We start from the raw sequence: 24,166 nt of genomic DNA, 5'->3' as shown, positions 1-24,166 counted from the left end.
CCACTCTGGTCAAGTCAGCTGTCCCAGTGTCCAGGCAGTGACCCTCAGAGAACAGACCCAGTACAACAAAAAACTAGTCCAAAATGTCTGTGGACACGCTCCTCAAGTCCACCTATGGCTAAAATCCCATGCAATGACCACAAAAATTCCTAAAATGCTCCTGCGTCAGTATTTAGCAATTCTGTGGTTTTGTGAAGAATGGTCGCCCACACAGAGAGCAAGACGGAGAAGAAAGTGAGTAGTCTGTGATCCCTGTACATATAAACCAGCTGTAATCTGGCTGCAGCTGGTTGACAGAGCGTCTGTGTGTCTCTCTGAGCGCTCTCTCTGTCTCTGTGAGTCCACAGCCAGAAGAGCAGCCCACTATTGTTGTGCGGCTCCACTCTCCCCGTCTCTCATTCGCTCAGTTGCTGGCTTACACTCCTCCCTCTTCCCCCCTCTCTCTCTCTCTCGCTCGCTCTGCAAAAAGGATGACGGAGCTGCACTCTCTCCTCGAGCTCTGAGGGTGAATGAGCTCACTTGCCGTGAGCTCAGACTCTACCCTCCCTCCTCCTCCTCCTCCTCCTCTGCTACCTCCCTTGCACCCTCCCTCTCTTGTGGAGCCAGCACTCCATCATAGCTAATGTCTAAGGCATGTAACCACATTCCTTGCTCACCAAACAAATATGCGGCCACCTCAGGGGCCTAGCTGCAGAGGCAGGCCTCTATCAGGGAAGGATGGCGGCGAAGACACAGCTATATAGATTTATACACGCCGCTACAAGACTGAATAGTCTGTGTTGTTGATTACAGGGTAGATAGGACAATGCTTGGCTTCTAAAAAGAGGCTTGTGCTGATGTGCATGACAGTTTGAGTTCTTCATGTGAAAGATGATATTTGAATGTTTGCTGAGGCTTTGTGAACTTGACGGTTTCAAAGAAATAATAAAGACACGAGATGCGGAATTTCGCTTTTCAAAAGTCCCTTTTTCGCTTTCACATTTAATTCATGTTATATACCAAAGATGATTTTCAAAACTAAAGTGTCTGCATCTTTAATGAAGCTATGCAGTACATCAGTTAACAGAAGCTGCATACTTACATTAGGTTGGCTGCCTTAAATGTACTGTGTCTGCATAGGTCAGGGGGGATTAAGACTGTGTCAGTGTGTTGAAAGCTGATTTGTCTCTGAAGGTGAGGGAATGTGCGTGACTTCACCATGTTTCCTGCGCTGGTTCATGTCTAACATGCTGGTGTTTGGACACCGTGTCTTCGTGTTGGAGGAGGTAGAGAGGAGAGAGGAGCAGAAAGAAAGAGAGGCTGTGGAGAAGGGAGGAGTAGGAAAAAAAAAAGAAAGCAGACAAAAGAGGAAGGGACAACCAGAGGTGATGAGAAGACCAAACAAGCTTGTGGTCGGCAGACATCATCCATTTGACAGGCCACAGACTCCTGGTACTTTACTATGGAATGACAAACATGTAGGCCACAAGTCCAGTGATGGAAGCAAAGCAGCACAGTTAACAACTGCTGGAGGAGACTGAATGTAACTGAAAGTTGACCAATTATTATGTAGGTACAGCTTTTTAAAATACATTTTAAAGCCCCAAAACAATCAGTTTGACACAACGGGCTTCCATTTTATGTCATTAAACTTCTTGCTGGTAAAAATAGCACAGATTCCCTAAAACAGTGGCTGTCACGGGTAGGCCAGTGAAAGGTCCTCGACGGTCTGCTCAGTCTCAGGTTGAGACATCGTGCTATACTGATTATGTTCAAACCAGGTCAGATGGGCTTCAAGTACATTAAGTCATCGCCACAGTGAGCCCAGCGCCAAAAAAAGGCAAATAAGCTTATACAAGCTGTCTAGTTAGGGGGCCAGCTGCATGCTGACTGACTGACCTCATCTCATCACTGTAGACCCCTGAATGATCACACAAGGGTGAGAACAGCCTTACGTCACCCTCTGTCAAACTGCGGGTCACTGAGAGAGGGAGCGGGAGTGGAAATAGGTCACTTGGTGATGATGAGCTTTGTGAAAAATGCAGACATTGGTTTTGGGAGGGACTGAGAACAAACACACATTCAGAATACACACACACACACACACACACATACACAGTCATGTTTCCATCAGTTTTGGGGACATTACATAAGCTCACATTCATTTCTTTCATTCAGCGTACCATAACCATAACTACAGCCACTACTTGCCAAACCCGATCCCTCATCTAAACCCACGTCTTCACCACAAAATCTAAGGACTGACCTCATGAGGACTTGCGTTTTTTTCCCCATAAAGAAGGTGAGTCCCCACAGTGTGACAAATTTATGTCCACGGACACACACAAACAAACCCACACACACTTTTTGTTCCTCATCTGCAGATGGTTGGAGCAGGTGTGGCACTCCACTGTGGTCAACTGGGGTCACTGCACTTCAAACATGCTGATCCTCACCCTGGTTTGAATCAACACCTCGGTTTGGTTGTTCTGTCCGTGTGGCTCGAAGCCATAAAACTGGCTTTGAAACACGACTTCCTGCAACACCTGCAAGCCCACAGAAAGTGGAAGCCAGCAGCAAAAAAACAAAGCAGCCGCTGATGTTTAAAGGCCCAAAGTCTTTTGATTTCCTGAAGCAAAGACTGTGCCCTCACTCACTTTACACCCCCTCTCCTCCCCCTCTAGACCTCAGCAAGGTAACAACGCTAAGAATAGCAGGTGTGTTAATTAGAGGATTACAGCCAAGACACTATATATGACAGCCAGGCCTTTTTTATTGACGGCACATGTGTGCTCTGCTGCGACAGAAATAGGTAGGACGGTCACTCCGGGCACCCCCCTCCTCTGACATCTCTTAGATTTAGAGCATGCTTTTATGGTAGAGGGCTTGTTACTGGGGCAACGCACGGTTTACACACACATACACACACACAGAGACGGGCCAAAACAGACAGGGAGAGAAGTAGAGATGAGTATGAGATAGCGGTATAAGACAGAAAGAGAGATGGCGTGTAAAGGCCAAAGGGGCCTTGGAGACCAGAACAACATGGCACAGCGTCCTGGCACTGGAAGCCACAAGGTGTGTTGTGAATGCTGCAAACAGTAATGGAGAATGAGTGTTCCTCATGTACAAGCACTGGTGTTAAGACTGCTAGATGGTGGCCCTGCCAAAGGTACCTCTGCCGCTTCAGCTCAGTTTGTAGTTCCTTTGTCTTAGCTGTAAGTTAAAAACATTAGCTGTTATTTCTGTGTGTGTGTGTGTGTGTGTGTGTGTGTGTGTGTGTGTGTGTGTGCATGCAAATCCTTGGACGTAAGTGTGCAAATAGGTTTTGCACTGAAGTAACAGCAATGTAAAGTGACAGGTGTGACCTGGAAGCTGATTGCCATCTTCTCTCTGGTCCACTGTCCAAAGACTTTCACACTGTGCCTGCAATTCTCTAACTTACTACACTTAATACTATATGTTTTGTACATTATTAATTTAATATTGTATTTTTTTTCTCCATATTACATGTTTTTTTGTCCTGGAGGAGGAACGCCTGCCGCTCTTCCTGAGGGTTCCCCCTTAAGTTTTTGTTAAATATATGTTTTTATTCACATGTTGACTTATTTTTGAGTTGCTTTAACTTGTGGACAAAGACATACCCTTTGGGAACAAATAAAGCTTGTGATTGATTTCTGCAGAAATTGGTTTCTAAGCATATAAACTGAGGTGAAACAACTGATTCTGATGCACAATTTTCAGGAAATTGAGCCTAATTTTCACCAATCATGCCAGTCTAAAATGACCAATGCAAACCCTAATGTGCAATGCAATGCTAACCCGAACAATAAAAAAAGATTTCTATTCTATATAAAGAGCTTCCATGTAAGTTTTCACTTCACAACGTAATTAAAACATTTTTCATTTAATCCATTTCATCAGAGTCCATACCCCTGTCACTCCCCAGTGAGACAGGCAGCGACAGGAGCGTCATCCAACACCGCATATCATCTGTCAGGATATCATGGGAAGGAGACGTCATTCTCCGGATAGGGCAGGTTAGGGTGATGAAGACTGTGAGTTAATGTGTGTGTGAGTTCATCTTTGTGTGTGTGTGTCTGTGAGCCTGTGTGTGAGCAAGTGTGCATGAACAGGATGAACGAAGCAAGATGAGAGGAAGGCAGAGAGGACATTGGTGCAGAGGTTAAGGATGGGGTGGACAGTTACTTGCTGCAATATGCGCAAACACAAGCATATGTGTCCATGCACAAGTGTGTACGTGGATATGCATGTATATTGGTGTGTGTGTGTGTGTGTGTGTGTGTGTGTGTGTGTGTGTGTGTGTGTTGATAGTGCTGGTTGTCAGGGGATCAGTAACAAGGCTGCTCTTGCAGTGATGTAATGCCTACAGGAGAACACAGCTGCCATGCCTGGGGGGTGAGGTAGTCACCAGGGGAGGGAGAGGGGAGGATGGATGGAGGGATGGAGCAATTGAGGGTGGGGGTGCTGGAGGAAATAAGGGGGAGATTAGGTAACTGGGGGTGCTGGAAGTAATGGGGGCTTGAATCCATAGGGAACCGGTAGCTGAAATGATGCGGTCATATCGCAAAGGGACATCAGCGGTGCAGTGGGGGATGATGAGTGTCTGTGTGTTAACGGCTTGGTATCCAATCTTAATGCTTTCGAGTATTGACTGAAATGTGTTTGTAGCATGAAGTATCAAAAAATCTTTAAAAAAAAAAAAAAAAAGTATGCATTCCTCATTTAGATATTTCTTGACGTAAATCAGAAATGTTTAAGACTATATTTTGTTGAAGTGAAAGTGTTCATTTAACATGATTTGAACATAAAATAAAGTCTTGTTTTGGCTTCAGGACTGAAATTCATCATATTGCACCTGTGTCTGTTTCCAGACAGGTAACAGGAGCTTTAGTGCCATACCTTGCTTTGTTGTCATACTCCTCTCTTTCCTGTTTCCTGTCTGCCTCTGTCCTTGTCTAATAAAGGCAAAAATGGCAAAATTATATTAATAGTAAAAAAAAAGAAAGGCTGAGGAGGTGAAATTGAAGACGGTGGAGGGAGACGCTTCTTAGATGTAAAGAGTAAAAGGGAGGAGGGTGTATGAGATTAAAGGAGTGCTGGGGCACTACTTGGTCGTGTGTGTGTGTGCTCACGCATGAGGTAGTTTCATCTCTATCTGTGCAGCCTGCAGGGAGGCCTACACACATCAGTCATGCAGCAGACCCCCTGCCCTCCAAACAACTTGACCCCCGGAGGAGCTCAGCACCCGTGGCTACTGCACCAGTAAATCTATCGCACTGGCAAGAAATTAGTTTCCACACAGATAGATATACTCAAACAAGTAGATGTACAAAACACACACGCACACACAAACACACACACACGAGAGGAAAAGAAGAGGGTAAGCTATCAAACACACCAAGGGGGGCATTCAGGACCAGACGGGCCCTCATAAACCAGATGAACTACTTAAAAATCCCAGTTGGAGATGTTCAGCTGTGTGTGTGTGTGTGTATCTGTGTGTGTGTGGGGGGGGGGGGGGGGGGCAAAAAGGGGGAACCGCTAAGCCTCAACATGAAATGCCACCGCAGGCATGTGCTTACACTATGTTTGCACGCATAAAAAGCCTGTGCATTCACTTTGAGTCAAAGTGTGAGTGTATAAAATGAATGTTAATTTTGGCCAACAGTGAGACGACTCACAGCTGTTTTCTGAGGTTGTGTAAAGATGAGTAATACGTGTGTGTGTGTGTGTTTGTGTGTGTAAGGGTGAGAATAAAGGCTAAATATGTGCAGGAACTGAACACATCAGTCTTCTGGAATGAAAAGATGAAGAGTGTGTGTGTGTGTGTGTGTGTGTGTGTGTGTGTGTGTGTGTGTGTGTGTGTGTGTGTAAAGAGAGCACACACTCTGCTCTTGTCTGATTTCCCCAGAGGTGAGTTTGTCTTCACAGGTTCACTTGAGCATATCGGATTGTTATTTCATTCTAAATGCTAATGGCCTGAGCTGGGATGCACATGGTTTCCTTGCAGCACTTGAAGGCAATAACAGACTGAAAACACACCTCAGCCCTCTCTCTGTCTCTGTCTCTCGCATGTTGGACAGTCTGACACACACGCACACCCATACACACACACACACACACACACACACACACACACACACACACACACACACACACACGTAATAACTGTGCTGCTCCAACAGAGAGGAGCAGACAGCAGATCAGTTTGTTTTTAATGAGCTTGTACCACTGCTACATGCAGACTGACAGGCAGGTCTCAGATCAGTTCAGTGTTAATTAGCTCCTATCAGCGCTGCAGGCAGGCTGACAGACTCACTGCCCTGACACTAGTGCTGGAAGCCATGCCATCTGGTCCACTGTTGGCTCCACACATACATGCACACGCACACACACACACACACACACGCACACACTCTGCAGTGTCTACCAGCATGTCGTCTACCTGTCTCACAATTAGCTCAGACAGTCTTAGACGTTACCTGGGTGTTTCTCTGTAGTCTATCCAGTATCTGTCTGTGCCTGTCGCTGAGTGGTATGATCAGTTTCCCCCAATATTCTTTTACACAACAGCTCCGATTATCTCATCAGCACATGCAGCATGACTCATGGCACAATGAAAGGCCAGAAATGTGTAACTACTGTGAGTTTTTCCTCTGACCTCAAATGCATATCAGTGTTTGAGGAGAGAATTATTTTCAAATCATTCTTTCCCAAACAAAAATGGACATTTAATACTTCTGCTGATGTTCCAGTGAGATGACATAAATTAGCTCCAACACAAACACCAAATCAAAGTTTAATGGAACAGATTTTTGGGAATTTTCATAAAAACAATACAAACTCTGCACATTCATTCCAAGGATGTGAACACATTACTGAGCTCGTAGTTGCTCAGCAGCGTGACAAAGACACAGACTTGAAGCAGAAGTTAGGCGTTACACCCTGGAGACTGTATTTGGGCGTACAGGATATGGTGACAGCGACTATCGCAACACCCGCGGTCAGGATTGGCTTTCCTGCCATTACAGGCCCTGGAGACCTGTGTGTGTGTGTGTGTGTGTGTGTGTGAATGTGTCACATCCACAACGCTGCAGTGACATCACTCCACCAGCTACAGCAGAACAATAGAGAAGGAATGACGTGATGCCGTGAGAGGAACTGGGCAAGCTGTTTCTGTGTGAGCCCTGCCAACGCCTTCATGATGCCTTTAAAATGACTTTTAAAGCTGATGGAGGGACTTCTGAGAGACCTTTTTTCAAAGCATAAGTACGCAAAAACACAAATACTCATGACACAAATATGTATACTTGCTTGCTGAGTTCCCTAGGCGCCTTTCACCCTGAGGAGCCCTGATGTCACTTTATCAGAAACAGGAAATAGTTACACAACAGAAGGGGAAGTGGCCTCTCTGAGGCTGCCTTCATCTGTGTGTGTTTGTGTTGGTGTGTGAGCTGAGGGGGGAGATATCAGGCGGACCGGGAATCATCACAAACTGTTGCATTCCTCAATCTGGGGCCTTGGGCTTGCCTGGAACTCCAAAATTAGCCTGTTGCCATGGCGACGGAAAATCTCCCACTTTTATCAGGAAGCAGTGGCAGCCCCAGAGGTCCAGCCCAAAAGTTAGCGTGCGGTCAGCAAGTATTTACGGTAATAAGACCTCTGTTACAAGTCTGTGTACATACCAGGAAAAGTGTTAAACCATCGAGGATTCAAACTCTCTGCTCTGCCACAGGCAACTAGTCTACACCTGTGCCAATGAGCATGGAGAAGAAAATCCCCCTGTCTCTCTAAAATTATAGTGAACTGCACATGAAAATAGAGCCTCTCATGCTGTAACACACTTGGAAAGGCTGCCAAGAAATAGAGCCTCATCCACACAGCAGAGGTGCTGTTTAAATCTGATTAAAACAGCAGAGAAAGAAATATATAAATGGAAACCAATTAGGTAACACTGTGGTATGCAAGAGATAAAGAGCATCAAAGACCGCACGGCGATAAACAGGAATCACCATTGTTCCAGGGAATGACGCTACGACAGGAGCGGCAGTGGGCAGTCCGAGCATGAATGGAATCCGGTGGAAGCAGGCCAGCTCTGGGTAGGATAAACTAGCATAATTTTCTGCTACTCCTTTCCCTTGTCTCCTTGCCTTTGGAAATTTCCACACCACATGTGTGTCAGAGTCATCAGGATAAATGCTGCAGCGGTAAACTGATGGCGCAGCAACCAAACTACGGAGCACTTGGCCCAAATTCATGGTGAGGTTGGAGTTATGAGGTGCTGATGGGGGCGTAGCGCGGAGAAACCGGCCTGGGTTAGCACGCTGTTCAGCTTCAGCTCCTGTTGACCTGATGTGTTGACACTGCCTAGGTAACAGTTTAAACAAACTATTTTTATTCCATGCTGGATGAAAGCATGACAGAGGCGGGTTGGGATGTTCAAAAGGCCTCTAGATAGATTTTAAACGCAGCAGGAGCCGGAAGGTATGCACTGTGAATGGACTGTATACACAAAGCAGCTAGAAGTATTTAGGGCACTGTGGTACAGGTGATGTCCCACAGATTTCTCCTCAGGCTTTAATTTTATATATAAAAAAAAAAAAAAAGCAAATTATGGATTAATTTAAGTTAACACTTGATTGTTGAATTTTCTCATTTCACAGTCATGATTTCCAAATGCTCCACACTGACCTTTTTTGATTGTATCCTGAAACCAACTCAAGTATCAAACTGCAGTGCAAACGCTGCAAGACAGTATTCACCTTTTATTAATGATATTTCCAGTCTTTCATGGTCATTCAGTCATTTTATGACTAACTGATAGCTTGAGTTTGAGGACATAATAATACATGTTGTTCATGCTGTATGCATATAATACAGAAAGAGATTAACAGTAATGGTGGTCACTTTGTTTTGAAACATATCTAAGCTTAAATATTGTGTGTGTGTGTGTGTGTGTGTGTGTGTGTGTGTGTGTGTCTGTACTGATGTCTTGAGCTCTAATCTATATCTGCAAAACTTGGAATTTCTCCTATGCGTGCATCTGGGAGAAAATATCTTTCTCTTTTTTTGCATGATAGAGTGTGTGAGTGTGAGAGTGAGTGTGGGTGTGTGAGTGTGTGTGTGTATGAGAGTGTGTGTGTGGCCCCTCTGAGCCAGCAAGAGACTCTGAGTGATGGAGGAGAAGGGGAAGAGGAGCAGGAGGCAAGCAGAGCAGAGAGATCACGTCATGGTGGAAACATTTGGCAACAGCTCACATAAACACACACACACACACACACAGATGCATAAACACGCACACATTATAACGCGCATGCAGAAACACGCGCACACAAACACACACACACAGGCGCGCGCGCTGGCCTGTTTTTGTTCTCCGGTTTTGAGGGAAAGAAGGGGAAAATGACATCAAGCTCATCATGTGAGGCCAATGAGACAGACGAGGGAGGGGGTGAGAACACTGGCAGAAACAGAACATTGTTACATAAAACTCGGTACAGGCCTCCTCTGGGCCCTGTTACCATATTATGTGTGTGTGTGTATGTGTGCGTTTGTGAGTCTGCCCATATGTGCATGCATTTGCTCGCTTGCAGGAGTGTGTGCAAGTTAAGCATTTGCGCGATACTTCATCAAGGTGTGAGCCTAAAAACGGAGCTCATTACATACCTGCAGAGTGACTGTTTGCAGAGAAACACAGCATTATGTCACCGTGCAGCTCCAAGGCTTCTCAACGTCTGTAACACTTCTCAAGAGCAAGGAGGTGATGTCATAGATATTTTTGTAGGCCATTTTCTTTGACCTTTGTGCTCCCTCGGTGCTGGGGTGCGGCTGCTGTGTATGTGTGTGTGTGTGTGTGTGTCCTTGTGTGTGTTTGTGTATCTACAGGCCAGGGTGAGAGCACCGAGGCCACTGGCGCCAGATGTGACGACCGCAGGAGTCTGGCCCTAAAAATAGCGCTCTGTTCTCAGCACCGTGAAACAGAAGAGAAGAGAGAGGGAGGAGGAGGAGGAGGAGTAGGGAAAAGAGGGGAAGAAATAGGGGCGGAAGGTAAAGGGGCTGAAGGAGAGATGGAAGGAGGGACGGAGAGGAAGGCGAGGTCATTGAGAATAATGTGTCAGATTCCCCCAGGGAAGGTGAGCTCACCTCCTAATGGCACCACTGGCTCCTTCTCAATGAAATCATTGATCTGCTGGAGCTCCCCACGGCGTAATGGAGAGGGGTCAGATGGAGGGGGAGGCAGAGAGGGCAGAGAAGGAGGTCGCAAGGAGGTGCAGAGAGGGCAGGTTAGGAGGTTAAGCGAGACAGGAGAGAGGAGCGCGATGGAGGAGGTGCAGAGAGGAGAGGATGGAGGAAGGAAGAAAATGGCACACAAGCATAATTAATGTGCGACCTCTCTGACCTACACTGCAGCCAATCACAACACACCTGGAGGCATAGAGATCATGTCAACCCGAGCTCCCTCAGACAGGTATCTGTGGAAATCCATGGTCCCGTTTGGTGCAGGCGGCACACACTTTCTGTACAAACACTTAAGAGCTGCAGCAAAACAAAGCTTCCTTCATGTCTCGCACTTTCTAATCACATAAAATTAGTGATACGTGTCTGCCGCAGCACCCCGCACACATTTGCACTTTACCACTCTGCAGGTGGGCATGCACGTGTGTGTGTGTGTGTGTGTGTGTGTGTGTGCGTGTGTTCATTCAGGCAGAGATGCTGGTGGCTTTCTCTCCTCAGGATGTGGAGACTTCCTGCTGAGCTCCAGAAGGAGAAGAAGAAACCATAAAGCAAGACTCCGAGGAGGCTGACAAACACAGCACAGGTCAGCATGACCGCCTGTCTCACTGAATGAGCTCTCCGACCACACACACACTCTGACTGACAGACACATGAATGCACATAAATGTAGCCAAATGAACACGCACGCACGCACGCACGCACGCACGCACGCACGCACGCACGCACACACTCAGGCTGAAATGAGGAGTATTACCTCATCTCCTCAATAGCTCTCCTCCTTCTTGTTTTGTCTTTTGCTTTTTCTCACACACGCACTCTCAAACATTGCCTCATGCGCGTGCACACACTACTTCATATGCACATATTCATGCAGACATGCGCACAGACGCACAAAAACACACATGCACACTGACACAAACAGACCTCCTTATGTAGCTCATTGGAATGTCTCTGTGAACGGCTGCATTGTGAGGTCCGGCCTCCCACAATTACCTCACTTCTTCAGCTTCTCTCTGATGCACACACGCGCACGCGCACGCGCACACACACACACACACACACACACACACACACACACACACACACACACACACACGGGCCACCGCCCCATTGTGTAACTGCACAGAGGAATGACACATAACTGAGTTGACCTTTGTACCTCTGTCTGTGCAGTCACACCCTAACCTGATCTCATCAAAGCCCCGAGCTACACAGCAGCTCCTGTGTGTGTCTTTAGCGAGTGTGAGCGAGAGAGAGGGCAAGCAAAAGAAAATGAGAGAGAGGCACCTTTCATCTCCTAATTCCTCTCATCAGTGTGTCATCGTCATGTCTCATCCTGTGTACTTTTGCATTGAGCTGGCAGGCTGACAGCGTGGGAGTCGGCATGCTAACCTGTAAAAACCAAAGCTGCGTCCCAGTTACATACTATTTGCTAATACTACAGAAGATACCTTTTTATCAATCATCACAGTGTACTGTTTTTCAGTCATACAAGAAGTGACATATCAATCAAACTTTAGAGACTTTGGAAAGAAAAAGATTAAACGCTTTCTGTCTCATCACAGTCCAAAAAATTATGCATTTTTTCCCAGTTCTGAACATCCAGGAAATATATTTAATAGCATACAGTACTCAGAAATTTAGTGAAGTTAGTATGCAAGTATACTTAAATCTGAGTACTCGTAACTTTGTCACTTTTCAGTGTGACAGCGCAACACACTCAAAATCTGGTCAGACTTACTAAGTATGTAGCTTGGAATGTGACACTGCTCAAATCTCACAAAGCCTGTTTAGCTGATACACAGCAGGTAGAAGTCAGAGGTCAGATCTACATTCCTACCTATCTGGTCACAACCCCGAGTCCAAAAACGCTGCGTGAAGTGTAAATAAAAACAGAGTGCAATCATTTGCAAAGGAACTGTTTACAGACAGCAAAGTGCTCCTGAGCCCATGTAGAAAGTCCTTCATACAATCATGTGTTTCAAGTCAATGAGGTAAAACATTAAATATATTTATCATTTAGTCTATAAGTGTCAGAAAAAGGTAAAAATGTTCAACACACTTTCCAAGAGTGCAGGGTGATGTCTTGTACAAAACCCAGAGATACTCAAACTACAGAGACATAAAGCAGAGAAATGCAGGAAACGCTCACATTTGGGGATTTGGAATCAGAAAAATGATGAGATTTTTTCTCGCTAAATGCCATGCTTAATGATTAATCACAACTGCTCTGCTGAATTGTTTTAGCACTCATAATTAATGATGATTGGGGGACTGTGAGTTGAGTCAGTTCTCAGATGTCGTGTACTTGCTGCCCTCCAGCTCCCCGCAGTGCAGGGCATCGAGACATGTCGGGCACGTGCCGTCACTCCTCATCCCATTTCCTTGTGCGGCCCTTTTCTCTCTTTTCACTCTCTCTCTTTGACCCAGTCGGGTGACGCTTTAGTAATCCAGCGAAAAAACACTGGCAGATGGCGCTAGAGAAGATTAGGAGCAGTCTTGCACATCTGCAAACTCCACATACACACACATTAGATGGGTGAAATACACACCTGCGGACCTGCATTCCTGTCCCCACACCTTCATTTCCTCTTTCATGGCCTAACTCTCCATTTCCTGTCAGCCTCTTCTATATTCTTCTTTTGCATTTGTTCCATTTCCCTGTTGTACTGATTTCCTGTTATCAGGTTTTCATGGTACTTGAACAAAACATGTGCGCTATGAATAAAATGCATTTTCATCATCTCTTCCCATCCTCTTGAAACCATTATCCAACTCTCTTTTCATCTGCAGAAAATGAGAACATATTCCATACTTTCTTCCCTCGTCCCTTTATGATTAGCGCTCTCTTTGTATTCTTTCTCTGAAGCTTCCTCGGCTAAAACTAGAACATGGGGTTCACAGGCCAACATCAAAACATTTCATCCTGGCAGGCCTACATCAGAGCCGATGTGACGAATGACACAGCCACGCAGTTGGAATCAGCTAACATACCACCTAGCTACACACTAGCTGGCAGCGTTGCCTTTGGTTTGGCTGTGTGCTGCAGATTGGTGGGAAACACGCAAAATTTAGACCCACTTGGGAGGCAGCTGGCTCCAACCAAGCGATGTTCTCCTCCTCCTCGACCAAAAAACACACACGCAAACACACACGCTCACACGATCACACACAAAGTCAGAAATCTGAAAAAGGCAAGACGCATCAGCCTGAGCTCCATTTGGGTGAGATCACTGCTGTGGTAAAAATATGACTTGTCCTCTGAGAGACATGTTTCTCACAAACACTTTCACACAGTCCATGAAGTAATAAGGCAAACATGGGCGCACACACAAGCATGCGCACAACCTACACGGACACACGCACGTCAGATAAACGTTTTCCAACTGCCACCACCACCGCATGCTGCGTGAATACCCAATATGTTTCAAACTACACTCAGGGTGAGAGTCACCGATTACTTGTCTCATTCACAAAAACAATGGCTCTACTGGGACGTGACATCACCCACATGTAGGAAGTGTTGAGCTTTCTGAGTTATTGATTATTTAGTGAATGGACAGAAACCTTAGAGGAGTCACCAGTTGTTTTGAGATCAATACGGGGCCAGTACATGTGCTCAGGCTGCGTAACAAGCTGTTCAAGCAGCTTATCTGCCAAATCTTTCCTGCAATCAATTCCCAGAGTTTATGGAAACTTTCAATCATTAGATTTTTGCTTTAAAAAACAAACCGCCGTTAGAGAAATGCGTCTCTGCCAGGCTGTGCCCTAATCTCTCTGTGGCAAGATTCTGCATAAGTAACAGTTAAGGCAGAAAATCCTCCTCCCCTCAGACAGCAAACTCAGTAATTATTCTTTTATTCACCCCGTCCATCCCATTTATGGATTCTTTTCTTTTCATCTCTCTATCTGACCCTCCCTTCTCCCCCCTTCCACTTGCATTACCCTTCACTTGATTTTCAGCAATGTTACGGTGTGTGCTTTGCGTGTGTGGTCTGCATACGTGAGGCTGAAAATAAGTCGTCAGTCAGATATGAAGTCATCGCAGGAATTATTAGAATCATAAATCTGAGGCTCAGTAGAGGGCCGGGGGAGAGGTGGAAAAGAGGAAGGTAGGGGGAGAGGGAGGGCAGAGAATGAAGATGAAGACGAGGAGGAGGAAGGGAGGAGGACCGGGAGAAAGAGAGGGAGGAGGATTACTGTTTGCAATTTTGAAGTACCTTGAATAGTTAAGAATGTGGGAGGGGGAGTAAAGCCAAGTAAAGCCAGGAGTGAGGGGAAAGACAGAGGGAAGGAAAAAAAGAACATGTCTTCTCGAGCCACGGTGACGTCTTACATGAAATTTACAATGATAGAAAACAGAGATAAGCATCAAATTGAAAACCGCGAGTTTGTTAGACATTTTTCATACATAAATAACTTTAATTAATTGTCGCCAAAACTATTTTGTAGATGGACTAAACATTTCAGCACTAAGAAGCTATCTGTGTATGCTTGACGTGGTTGGAGAAGGCCCAGCATGACCCCTGACCTCTGAGCCTGCTCACTACTGTCTATCTGCTGTCAGACACACACACACACACACACACACACACACACACACACACACACACAGAGGCTCTGAAGTAGAGCTCATGAATCCTTTGTGCGCAGTATAGGAAGACATGACCCCTGTTAGACCACGGGCTCATTGCTTTTGTTAACTGTAAAACAAAGACTGGACAAAGAACTGAAACCCTGGATTGAAATAGTCCCCCCCATACATTTTCTAATGAGCATCTTGTCTCCTTATGAAGATGAATCAAGTTCAAAAGCCTAAAGAATTCCCTGGCAACCATTTCCCCCTCTTGTCTCCTCTGCCATCTCTCTGCAGCTGCCTTTGACACACAAACGTATCCTGCAGCACTCATTCACATGTCATCTTGCACTAATGTGTGCAGGCATGAATGCATGCACGCAAGCATGCGTACGTGTACACGTAATGCCCCCCCCCCCCCCATCTGGCCACCCCCATACACGCAAACGCACATAAACATCAAGTATGCACAGACGGAGGCTGCTAGCTCCACTGACCCCAATAATACAACCACCCAAACAACAGCCAACGCCATTGGCTGAGTCCTTCTGGGTAATATTCTCTGCCACTGTTGTCGTGGAAACAGCAGAAAAGCGGGGACAGAAATGGAAGAAGTGTGATTCCTCTTTTTTTTCTCCTGAAGAAACATAGCAAGAGTGAGCTGAGGAGACTGATAAAGAGGAAGAGGAGGGAATCGCTGACAAGGGGTCTTTCATTAAGCGGGGTGTGATGGCTGATCAAAAAAGCTGAGGAGGAAAATCCTGGCTTTCAGAGACAATCAGCCCGTGTGTGTGCGTGTGTGTGTATGTGTGATACTGAGCATGGTTGTGTGTGTGTGCATACAGTATATGCGGGTGTGCCCAGCCCAAGCATGTCCTCAGCACATCTCTGTGACTGTGACTAATTGATGAATGACTCATGAAAAAGCGCTAATCTCTCAGCAGAGGCAGAGAACTGAGAGGAGGAGAAGAATGGGGATGTGGGGATGCAGAGAGCAGAGATTTGCCTGAACAGCATGCCTCTGCCGTCTCATTTCCAATCCTGACTGAGGCAGATTACGTCGTCCTCTCTGCGCTGACACATTTGGGACGGGTTCATAAGCCTCCGCCGGTGGATGGGTGTGTAATGTCGTCCCTTAAAAAGCTGCAGCCACCGCAATCGAGATGTTATTAACTCAATGAGGCTATTAACAGTCTTGCCGGGGCTCAATTATAAGTCTTAGTGTGCTTAGTGGACACTATGACAGGATAATAACTGTGGTAAATAAGGCCAGAGGATTGAAGTTAAGCTTCAGCTTTATTTCAGCGATGCTGGGTGGGAGAACGACTCCAGAAAAGCTTAAACATCAAAGAGTCATCAGAGAGGCTTCGTATCCAGGCTGCATGCTTTTATTCTTCCTCCTCTCCTTTCCTTCTCCACATGCACCTCAAGAAGCCTTACAGCCAGTTAAGAACCCAGGAACAACAAGTAGAACATGACTAAGACGAGGCACACTTGTGCTCATCGGTGACATCTGCTGAGCAAACTGTGGAATGACATCTCCACTCAAATCAGGCGGGGGGGTGATGAGGTGAAGCACACCTGCTCCTTATGCAGTGGGAGGGGGGTAATGAACAGAGAAACAACATAAAGAAATAAAAAAGAAAGAAGAAAAGAAAAACACCATCACACTCATGCTTCATACACTCTCGCATACCAGTGAGCAGGGAGACTTTGTGGAAGGTGCCCTCCAGCTTTCCCATGAGAATGTGCATGAAGCCGTCTTTGGACAGATGCCCCGCCTCTTTGGAGCTCTGGTCATAAACCACCACTTCCTGCTTCCTGCCCAGCTCCACCTGCACAAAGGATAAACAACAAGGAAGAGAAGAGAGTTGATGTCACACTGTGTTACTGTGGAAAGTTTGCCATGCTTCCAGTGCCAACAAGGAAGAATCTGTGAATATGACTGGAATTATTAGAATCTAATCTGTATATAGGACACTGTAACGGAAAATTCATAGCAGTTATGGACACAAATTATGGGGCATTTTGTCCCAGTAAGGAATGTGAGTTTCCACATTGTGACCACACGACACACAAACACACAAACACACACAGGACAGTACTGTACAGTAAACATGTACAGTTTGTCAGAGCAAGTGATCCTAAAATTGCATCTGCTGCTGAGGAAAGTAGTTGCATTTGCATTTGATTTCAAACCTACAACTGTTTGACCGTGGGAGAGTTTCCCCAAACACTTGACCACTCTGCTTTTCTTAATATAGACCAGGAAGCAGCAATAAGGAAAAGACAATGAACTCACAAACACACCACTGGGAGTTTTGACAGTAAACACTGGCTTTATCGGAATGCCTGCAACAGTGAGCAGGATGATTACACAGGTGATTCTAGGGTTAGTTATGGGGATAAAGCATAGGATTATAAATAATGTATTAGGGCTAAGTGTTGCACTATGCAACTGTGGCTGCAGTATTCACTGTGCAGATACTGCTGAGAGGGTTGTTTGGTGGTGATATTAGCGAAATCATAAACGCTGGAGATGTTGCGAAGGGTGTGGGCATCCATCAATGCATCACTGTGATGCTGTTTGTATCAGATTGTGAGAAAGAAGAAGGGATGTGAGCATGCGCCACTGTGACGCCTGTGTGAATGTGTGTGCATGTGCCTCGTGCACACACACACACACCAGCCCAGGCTGTGTTGTTCCCCATGTTGTCAGGCAGGCTTTGGTCACATGACCATCAGGCAGCACCTACTGCAGCTATGAATCACTGCATCATTGAACCGCCACTGGACAGGAGAGGAGAGAGGGAGGAGGAAGCAGGGCGGGCGGAAGGGAGAGATGAAGAGGGTGGGGGTGGTGGAGTGGTGGGGCAGATAGAGATGGAGACGAGATGGTGAAAGATGCGAGAGGAAAACAAAGAGGGAGTGAGGGAAGAGGAGAAAACTGAGGCGAGAGAAAAGGGGCAGGTGGTGGAGGAGAAACAGAAGAGGGTGGGGGGGGGCAAGGACGAGACAGGACGAGCCACTACATTTCTTTGTTTAGTTTAACATACAGTGCACCATCCTCATCTAAAATGTGCCACTGAATAGCCGCTAGCTTCCAGGCAAAACTGCACTTTCTCTAAGCGGGCCACCATCTCCTCTTTGCTCTCTGCATGCTGAAAGGCACACTGGTGATGATAGCTCATGGTATACACAGCCACACAGTGTGCACAGAGTGTGTCCCATTATGCCTCTGCTCAAAGAGCAGCTGTAATGAGGCGCCTGGGCAGACGGCCATGCAGGTGACTTAGACGGCACAAGGTCAGTCAGTCTCTGGTCCGGCAAAACCCAGCTTAGCGCCGCCTGCCTGCCTGCCTGCAGAACCAATACTGACATAAAAGCATGAAAAGCTGGGGCAGAAACACTGATCTGTAGCATCAATAATGAGCAACTTCACACTATTTGTGTTCTGGTCTTTAAGATATTTAAATGACACACCTGTGATGTCATAGGGAGGTTACACAGAGTTTAACCTGTGTCTCCTCATCTTAATTCTTATCTGTCCACAGCATGTTCATCTTCATGCCTCTCTTCCTTTGTTTTAAATCCCTGACACCCTCCATCTTTACTAACTGTGGATAATTTTGGCTAATGATCCTAATGGGATCAGATCTAATTTGGGAGCCTGATCTGAACGCCTGAGGATTACAGGCCTTTAACTGTACATACATGCAGAAATACACACACAAACACAACATATTCGACAGTCTTGTTTGTCAGCTGTGCAAAAAGTTTCATTAGAAGATTCATTCAATGTTGCAGTTATGGAGGATGAAAGTACAGTGTTCCCTGCAAGGTAGGAAAAACCAGCAGGCTCTATATTTGATAGAAGTGTATACATGGCAGTAAAAATAACATCTGCTAAGATCTGCCCAAAGCTAAAACAGCACCTCCAGCCCAGTATGTTATATGCATAAAGTTTGCTGCAGTGTTAGAGGTCAACGACCTGAGGGAGTGTGGGGCTGGCTGTCGGACTGCAGCAGTAGTACAGATCCCTCATCCCTCTGCAGTGCTACAGCATCACTGCTCCTACTGTACTGGGCCAGGCACTCTGACGCATGTACACTGCAGGTAAACAAGGAATGCCACTGGCAGGGAAAAGGAAAGAGGAGGGGCCATGGAGAGAGAGGGGGGGGGGACGTGTGGGAATAACCTGAGGGTTAAAAGGAATGAAGGGGGAACAGAAGCCTGAGAAGGGGATCAGAGGAGAAACTGAGGCAGGAGTATGAGCAGATGTATAGAGACTGGTAAGAGGGGGGAGGGTGCAGGGAGGGACAGTGGCAGATTAAATGCCATGATCCGGCTGCACCCAAGCTTTCTCTGAAAGACCTTAAGGCTGGCATCACAGCAGGACAAAAACACAGGAGGAGAGGTGATTTTTCTCCCGTCGTTTGCTGAGGGAGACAGCAAGACAGACAGAAAGAGACTGCGACGAAAGCAAGAGACAGAGTGAAAGAAAGCCAGTTGGACAAGTGTGTACATTTGTGTTGTAAAGAGAAAATGTGAGTGTAAAGGAGGAAAAACGCGGATGTGTTGGGAAGGAGACCAAACTCTCTGCGTGTTTCTGACCCCGTGTTATGAAATATACAAGGAGTAGGAGGAGAACAAGGTCTGACACAAGGCTGCGGGTTGAGGCTCGGCCTTATTGTCAATGCTCCTCTTGAGGGACAGTCTGTACACACACACACACACACACACATACACACACACACACATACACATACACACACACAGCATAAAACATAGATTAGGGGTAGCTTGGGAACAGAACATGTCAGTGGAAAAATGGAAACAGTCCCGGCGTATACGCTAAGAGCTCGTATAAGAAAGTGAAACATGGTTCCCCCTGACCTCATCAGCGCTTCTGACCAGTGACAAGGTCAGTGCTGAGCAGTGCAGTGTGTGTTTGTGTGTGAACTGGCCTGTGACACAACATCAGCACAAACAGACTAAAAATGGCCCCACATTCCTGAAGCGCAGTCTGGGTCCTCTCCCTGTGTCCTCTCCGGGATGTCTCACAGAAGACCGCATTATGAACTCCCTTCAACTAACAGTGTTTTCAGCTCAGACTGTGCATTTTGATGTCAGCGTTTTTTTTTAAACCTTAAGACCTCCTGCCCTTTCATCGATTCACCAACTGCAGAAAATTCTGCACATTGCACATTCTTTCACGGCCCCAAAACATACAACACCTGCCTCCACATACAGTACATTACATACTAATCAAGGACCGCTGCACCAGGCAGCGACCTCTCCGAGCAGTTGATCTGTCAGTTTAAGACACACACAAGCTGTGACATATACCACTCGCCGCTGTAAAGATCCCACCCTGGGGCCAGATGATGTCATTGACTGGCACTGGCAGCTGCCACTTCCATGTGTGTAGGTGTGATGTGTGTGTCACAGAGTCCCTGTACTTCTGTCCTTATGAGGACCAAATACACAGAGGTTTCAAGTTATGGGTTTAGGTAACAGGCTCATGTTTGTGTGCAGAATTAGCATTAAGTTGATGGTTTTGATAGAAGTTTCAGAGTCTCTAACTGTGTGTGTGTGTGTGTGTGTGTGTGTGTGTGTGTGTGTGTGATTCAGACAAGGACGTGAAGATGTGGCAGGGTGGTGAAAGTCCCTGATGCCTCTGTGCATGTGCAGTGTGAGGTCATCACTGATCATTTCAGAGATGTGGTCACCTGATCTGGTCACACCCTCACACCCCTGAATGGCAGAGCACTGTTAACACATCCACGGCGGGTCGTGGGGCTGTATTTAAGATTTTGGGATGTGGACATAATTGTGCTTGTACACTTTAATTGCCTGTCTTAGTATTTTTAATGTCTAATTCTCACACTCATTTATTATTCTACTGCCTGCCCTGGGACAACGGGTGGAACAAATCAATTTAATAACACCTGGTACATTACAACTCTCCTTGTTTTATGTAAGGTTAGCATTTTTATTCTTATTTTTCATTTTTTATTCATTTAAGTACAAGTATACAATTTCTCTGTCCATGTCCCTGCCTGTCTCACACACACAGACTAAACTGTTGCCTACAAAGACCACATGCATGCTGCAGATCCGGTTATACAACGTCATCCTCCTCACTTTGTATATAATGAAAGCCACATTTCATATCCGCAAATCAACTATGAATCATTCCCTCCATCTTTCATTTACATCCATGAATTAAAAATACATTTTTACATAAACGTTAGCTCTACAGTGCCTCGTGGTGCAGTAGGACATGTCTGAAACTATATACAGTGTGAGTGTGTGTTTATGTCAAACAGTAGGATCTTTAAAGCAAACAATGATTCATGGCATGACCTCATCAAAGCAAACACATGACATATCCGGCTCTGTAGAAAAACCACCGCCAGCTACAGCGTCTTTGTTTGAACTTGGCAAAAGGAAAAATGTGAATGAAACACAAGAAAATTTCCTGAATTTGCCCTCTGGGTAATCTGGGAAACAATCCACACGGTGAGTCATCAACTAAATTCTCAGTTCTGCTGCTACTGTCAAGGCAGATGACACATGAAACACTTGTGTTTTCCTTAATTTTGTAATACTGCACTTACTGGAAACTTCTGTGTTCAGAACAATACCATTACGAAACCTGTACAGTTTTTTCCAAAGGCACGACCAGCGTCTGCCCTGTATCTGACTCTTTAATCAATCAAAATCATACCGTCTTTGTTTGCTTGTACACAATCGCAGGAATACTCGCCCTTGATTCGTCAGAATTATCCATGTGTTTTCCATCATGTGTCATTACAGCCTTCCAAGGAAGACCAACACAACATACGGGGAGCTGCTTCATAGCAAGCGTTGCACTGCATCAGTCGGTCTCTTGCAGTCTGGCCCTGTGCGAGGCAGCAGGGCACTCAGCCAACTCTAACAATTAAGATCACAGAAGTTCACAGGACCAATCGCCTGGCTCTCCTTCTTGCTTCGTAGTCATTGTACCAAACGACAACTGGGCTACTGTTAATGATCAACACAAATCTGCTGGTAAACAACACTTGAAGTCATACTAGAGCGTAATTACAGACATGGGACTTTACTGTTAACACCAGTGTAAATAATTAGCTATGTAAGAGCTCTTCACCTGTCATAGGGGCATGATACTAATGGTGGAGCATAAGAGTACGGATGTATTATCACTTATCTTTATTATCTTTAAACGTGCTGATTATTTTTTCAATTCATCTTTTCATTGATGCGGTAAAACAGAGGAATCATTCACAATGAGCAGTAGAATTCCCCTCAGCTGGTATTGATATCCTCAAACTGCTTATTTAATCTACCCGGCAGCACAGAAATCAAAACGTTTGACTTGACAATAGAGCGATGAAACTGAGTATTACTGAAATCGCAATGTGACCAAATGCAATATCCAAATTGCAGAAGCAGCAGTTTTTTTTTGGATAAAATTATAAAATGTGTGACAAAACAGCCCTGGCCTACAAATCTTGCTATCCGCATGGAAGAAAAATCTGTATACCACAATAATGGAAGTCACTGTCATCAGATGTGCTGGTGGAAACACAAAATTTTATATGGACACATGGGGAAAAAAAATCCACCTATTGAGGTCACTTATTTAGGTTTACATCAAAAATGCCAAATCACAGACAAATTTAATGCTCAGTTTGTGTCTTCTGCCACAAAAACTACAAAACTAAGACTTCTAAGACTTGAAACATGCTTGTGGTCATAAATATTTATGTTCCACTGACAGCTTGTGCGAGTAATATCTATCTCTGTGAGTAGCTGTATTTTCTCCACTACTCTGGGTTCCATTCATCAGAGGTCTGGCCTCCATGTCTGCATACAGGAGGAAGGGTGCTTCCCTAGGCCGGCTGCCGGGAGTGAAAACCTCTGGTCCATCTGTCAGGCCTGCCTGGCCGGCTGTCCCCGCCGCAGCAGCAGGGATTAGCCAGGCTTAAGACAAGAAACCAGCCGCCTGCCCTCCAGCCTGACAGAAAAGGCACGAGGAAGCCCCATTCCCAGCTAAGCCTGTGTCATCCCTCTCCCAGCAGAGGTCCACCACCACCTAACCTACTACATCTAGCTCTTTCTGACCTACATTAATAGAGAGCATAAATAAAGAGGTTATGAAAGCATGGGATGTGAAAGGGAGAAGAAAGAGGACAGCATTTTGATTACTGCTGTGCTGGTCATGGATGTTCATTCAGCTCAGTTAACTGAAACGTTGGGAGCTTCTATGAAAGAGGGTGAGTGCAGCGCCTTGGGGGATGCAGGCTATTAGTGCTCAATGGGATGTGAGGCGGGAGGCAGCAGGGGAGGAGGCGGAGGCAGCAGCCCATCCATGAATACCCTCAGTGCTGCTCTCCCGCTTCCTGCATTCACTTCCCCAACAAAGAGCCACAATAGTGTCCTTTGCTGTCTTGGCTGGCTGAGGCGGCTCCTGGCGATGCTCAGAGCCATGTGGGGGGTAGAGAGGATGGTGTGTGTGTGTGTGTGTGTGTGTGTGTGTGCGTGAGGGGTTAGCTGCGAGCCGCCTTTAACACCACGCAGCCAGTCTGCACGTGCCCAGCCCGCGGCCTGCCAGTGGCCACACAAAAGGGATGATGTCATGCTTAGCCAATAACAAAAGAGTCTGGGTCCGTCGGGCCCTCCTCTCTCACACGGCTAGTTCCAGCTTTATCCAGCCTAGCATTAATCGCAAGCCTTATCCTCTTTACTGGGGGTGGGGGATGGATAATAACAAACCAGCCATGGGGCAACACCAGATAGGGAGAGGAAGAGGAGATTAAAAAGGAATAAATGACGAAGGAACGGATCGGGAGCTATGGTTGGGGGAGACAGACGGACAGACAGAGCTGTCAGGAGATTGAAAGTGAGAGAATTCAGGAGGAAGCATGGCTCCACGGGGTGCCACAGTGTGAGACCTGCCAACCACAGGGCCCCACACAGAGACGGACCCAATACACCCAGCACAGAAAACACATTCAAGCCCGCTGCACTGACTAAGATGATGAAAGTCAAAGTCTGACTCCATCCAAAACCTCTCACACTTCACAGCTCTCCAGCTCCAGGTTTTTTCAGCCACTCCAGCTTTTCTTTTGTTTTTGTTGTTGTTTTTTTCTCCCCAAATCCGTAGACGGCAAAAGCAGGTCATGCATCATCACAACCCAAAATAAAACCATTATCCGAGCAAAATTGTGCCTTTTGGTCGGGATGAGTCATGAGATGCACAATCTTGCGTGTGGCCTTCTTTTGTAACCTTGTATATGCAGAATGCACTAATACAAGAGGTGTTATCCAAGATCCTTGTCGAGT

General features: G+C 46.0%; 1 protein-coding gene across 4 annotated transcripts in view; it reads right to left on the bottom strand.

Moving 5' to 3' along the window:
* dusp8a (dual specificity phosphatase 8a) overlaps positions 1–24,166 on the bottom strand; it is a 44,835-nt gene that overhangs the window by 11,155 nt on the left and 9,514 nt on the right. For 3 of the 4 annotated variants that reach the window (XM_076733344.1, XM_076733342.1, XM_076733345.1), the window contains exon 3: positions 16,512–16,650. In XM_076733344.1, the coding sequence (XP_076589459.1) occupies positions 16,512–16,650 (139 nt within the window). Of the gene's footprint in view, positions 1–36; positions 15,144–16,511; positions 16,651–24,166 lie in introns of those variants that run through there. The other variant, XM_076733346.1, reaches the window with a different exon arrangement.

The sequence above is a fragment of the Chaetodon auriga genome, chromosome 6, assembly GCF_051107435.1.
Source record: "Chaetodon auriga isolate fChaAug3 chromosome 6, fChaAug3.hap1, whole genome shotgun sequence".
In the NCBI taxonomy this organism is placed as follows: domain Eukaryota; kingdom Metazoa; phylum Chordata; class Actinopteri; order Chaetodontiformes; family Chaetodontidae; genus Chaetodon; species Chaetodon auriga.
This window is presented reverse-complemented; position numbering and strand designations above follow the sequence as displayed.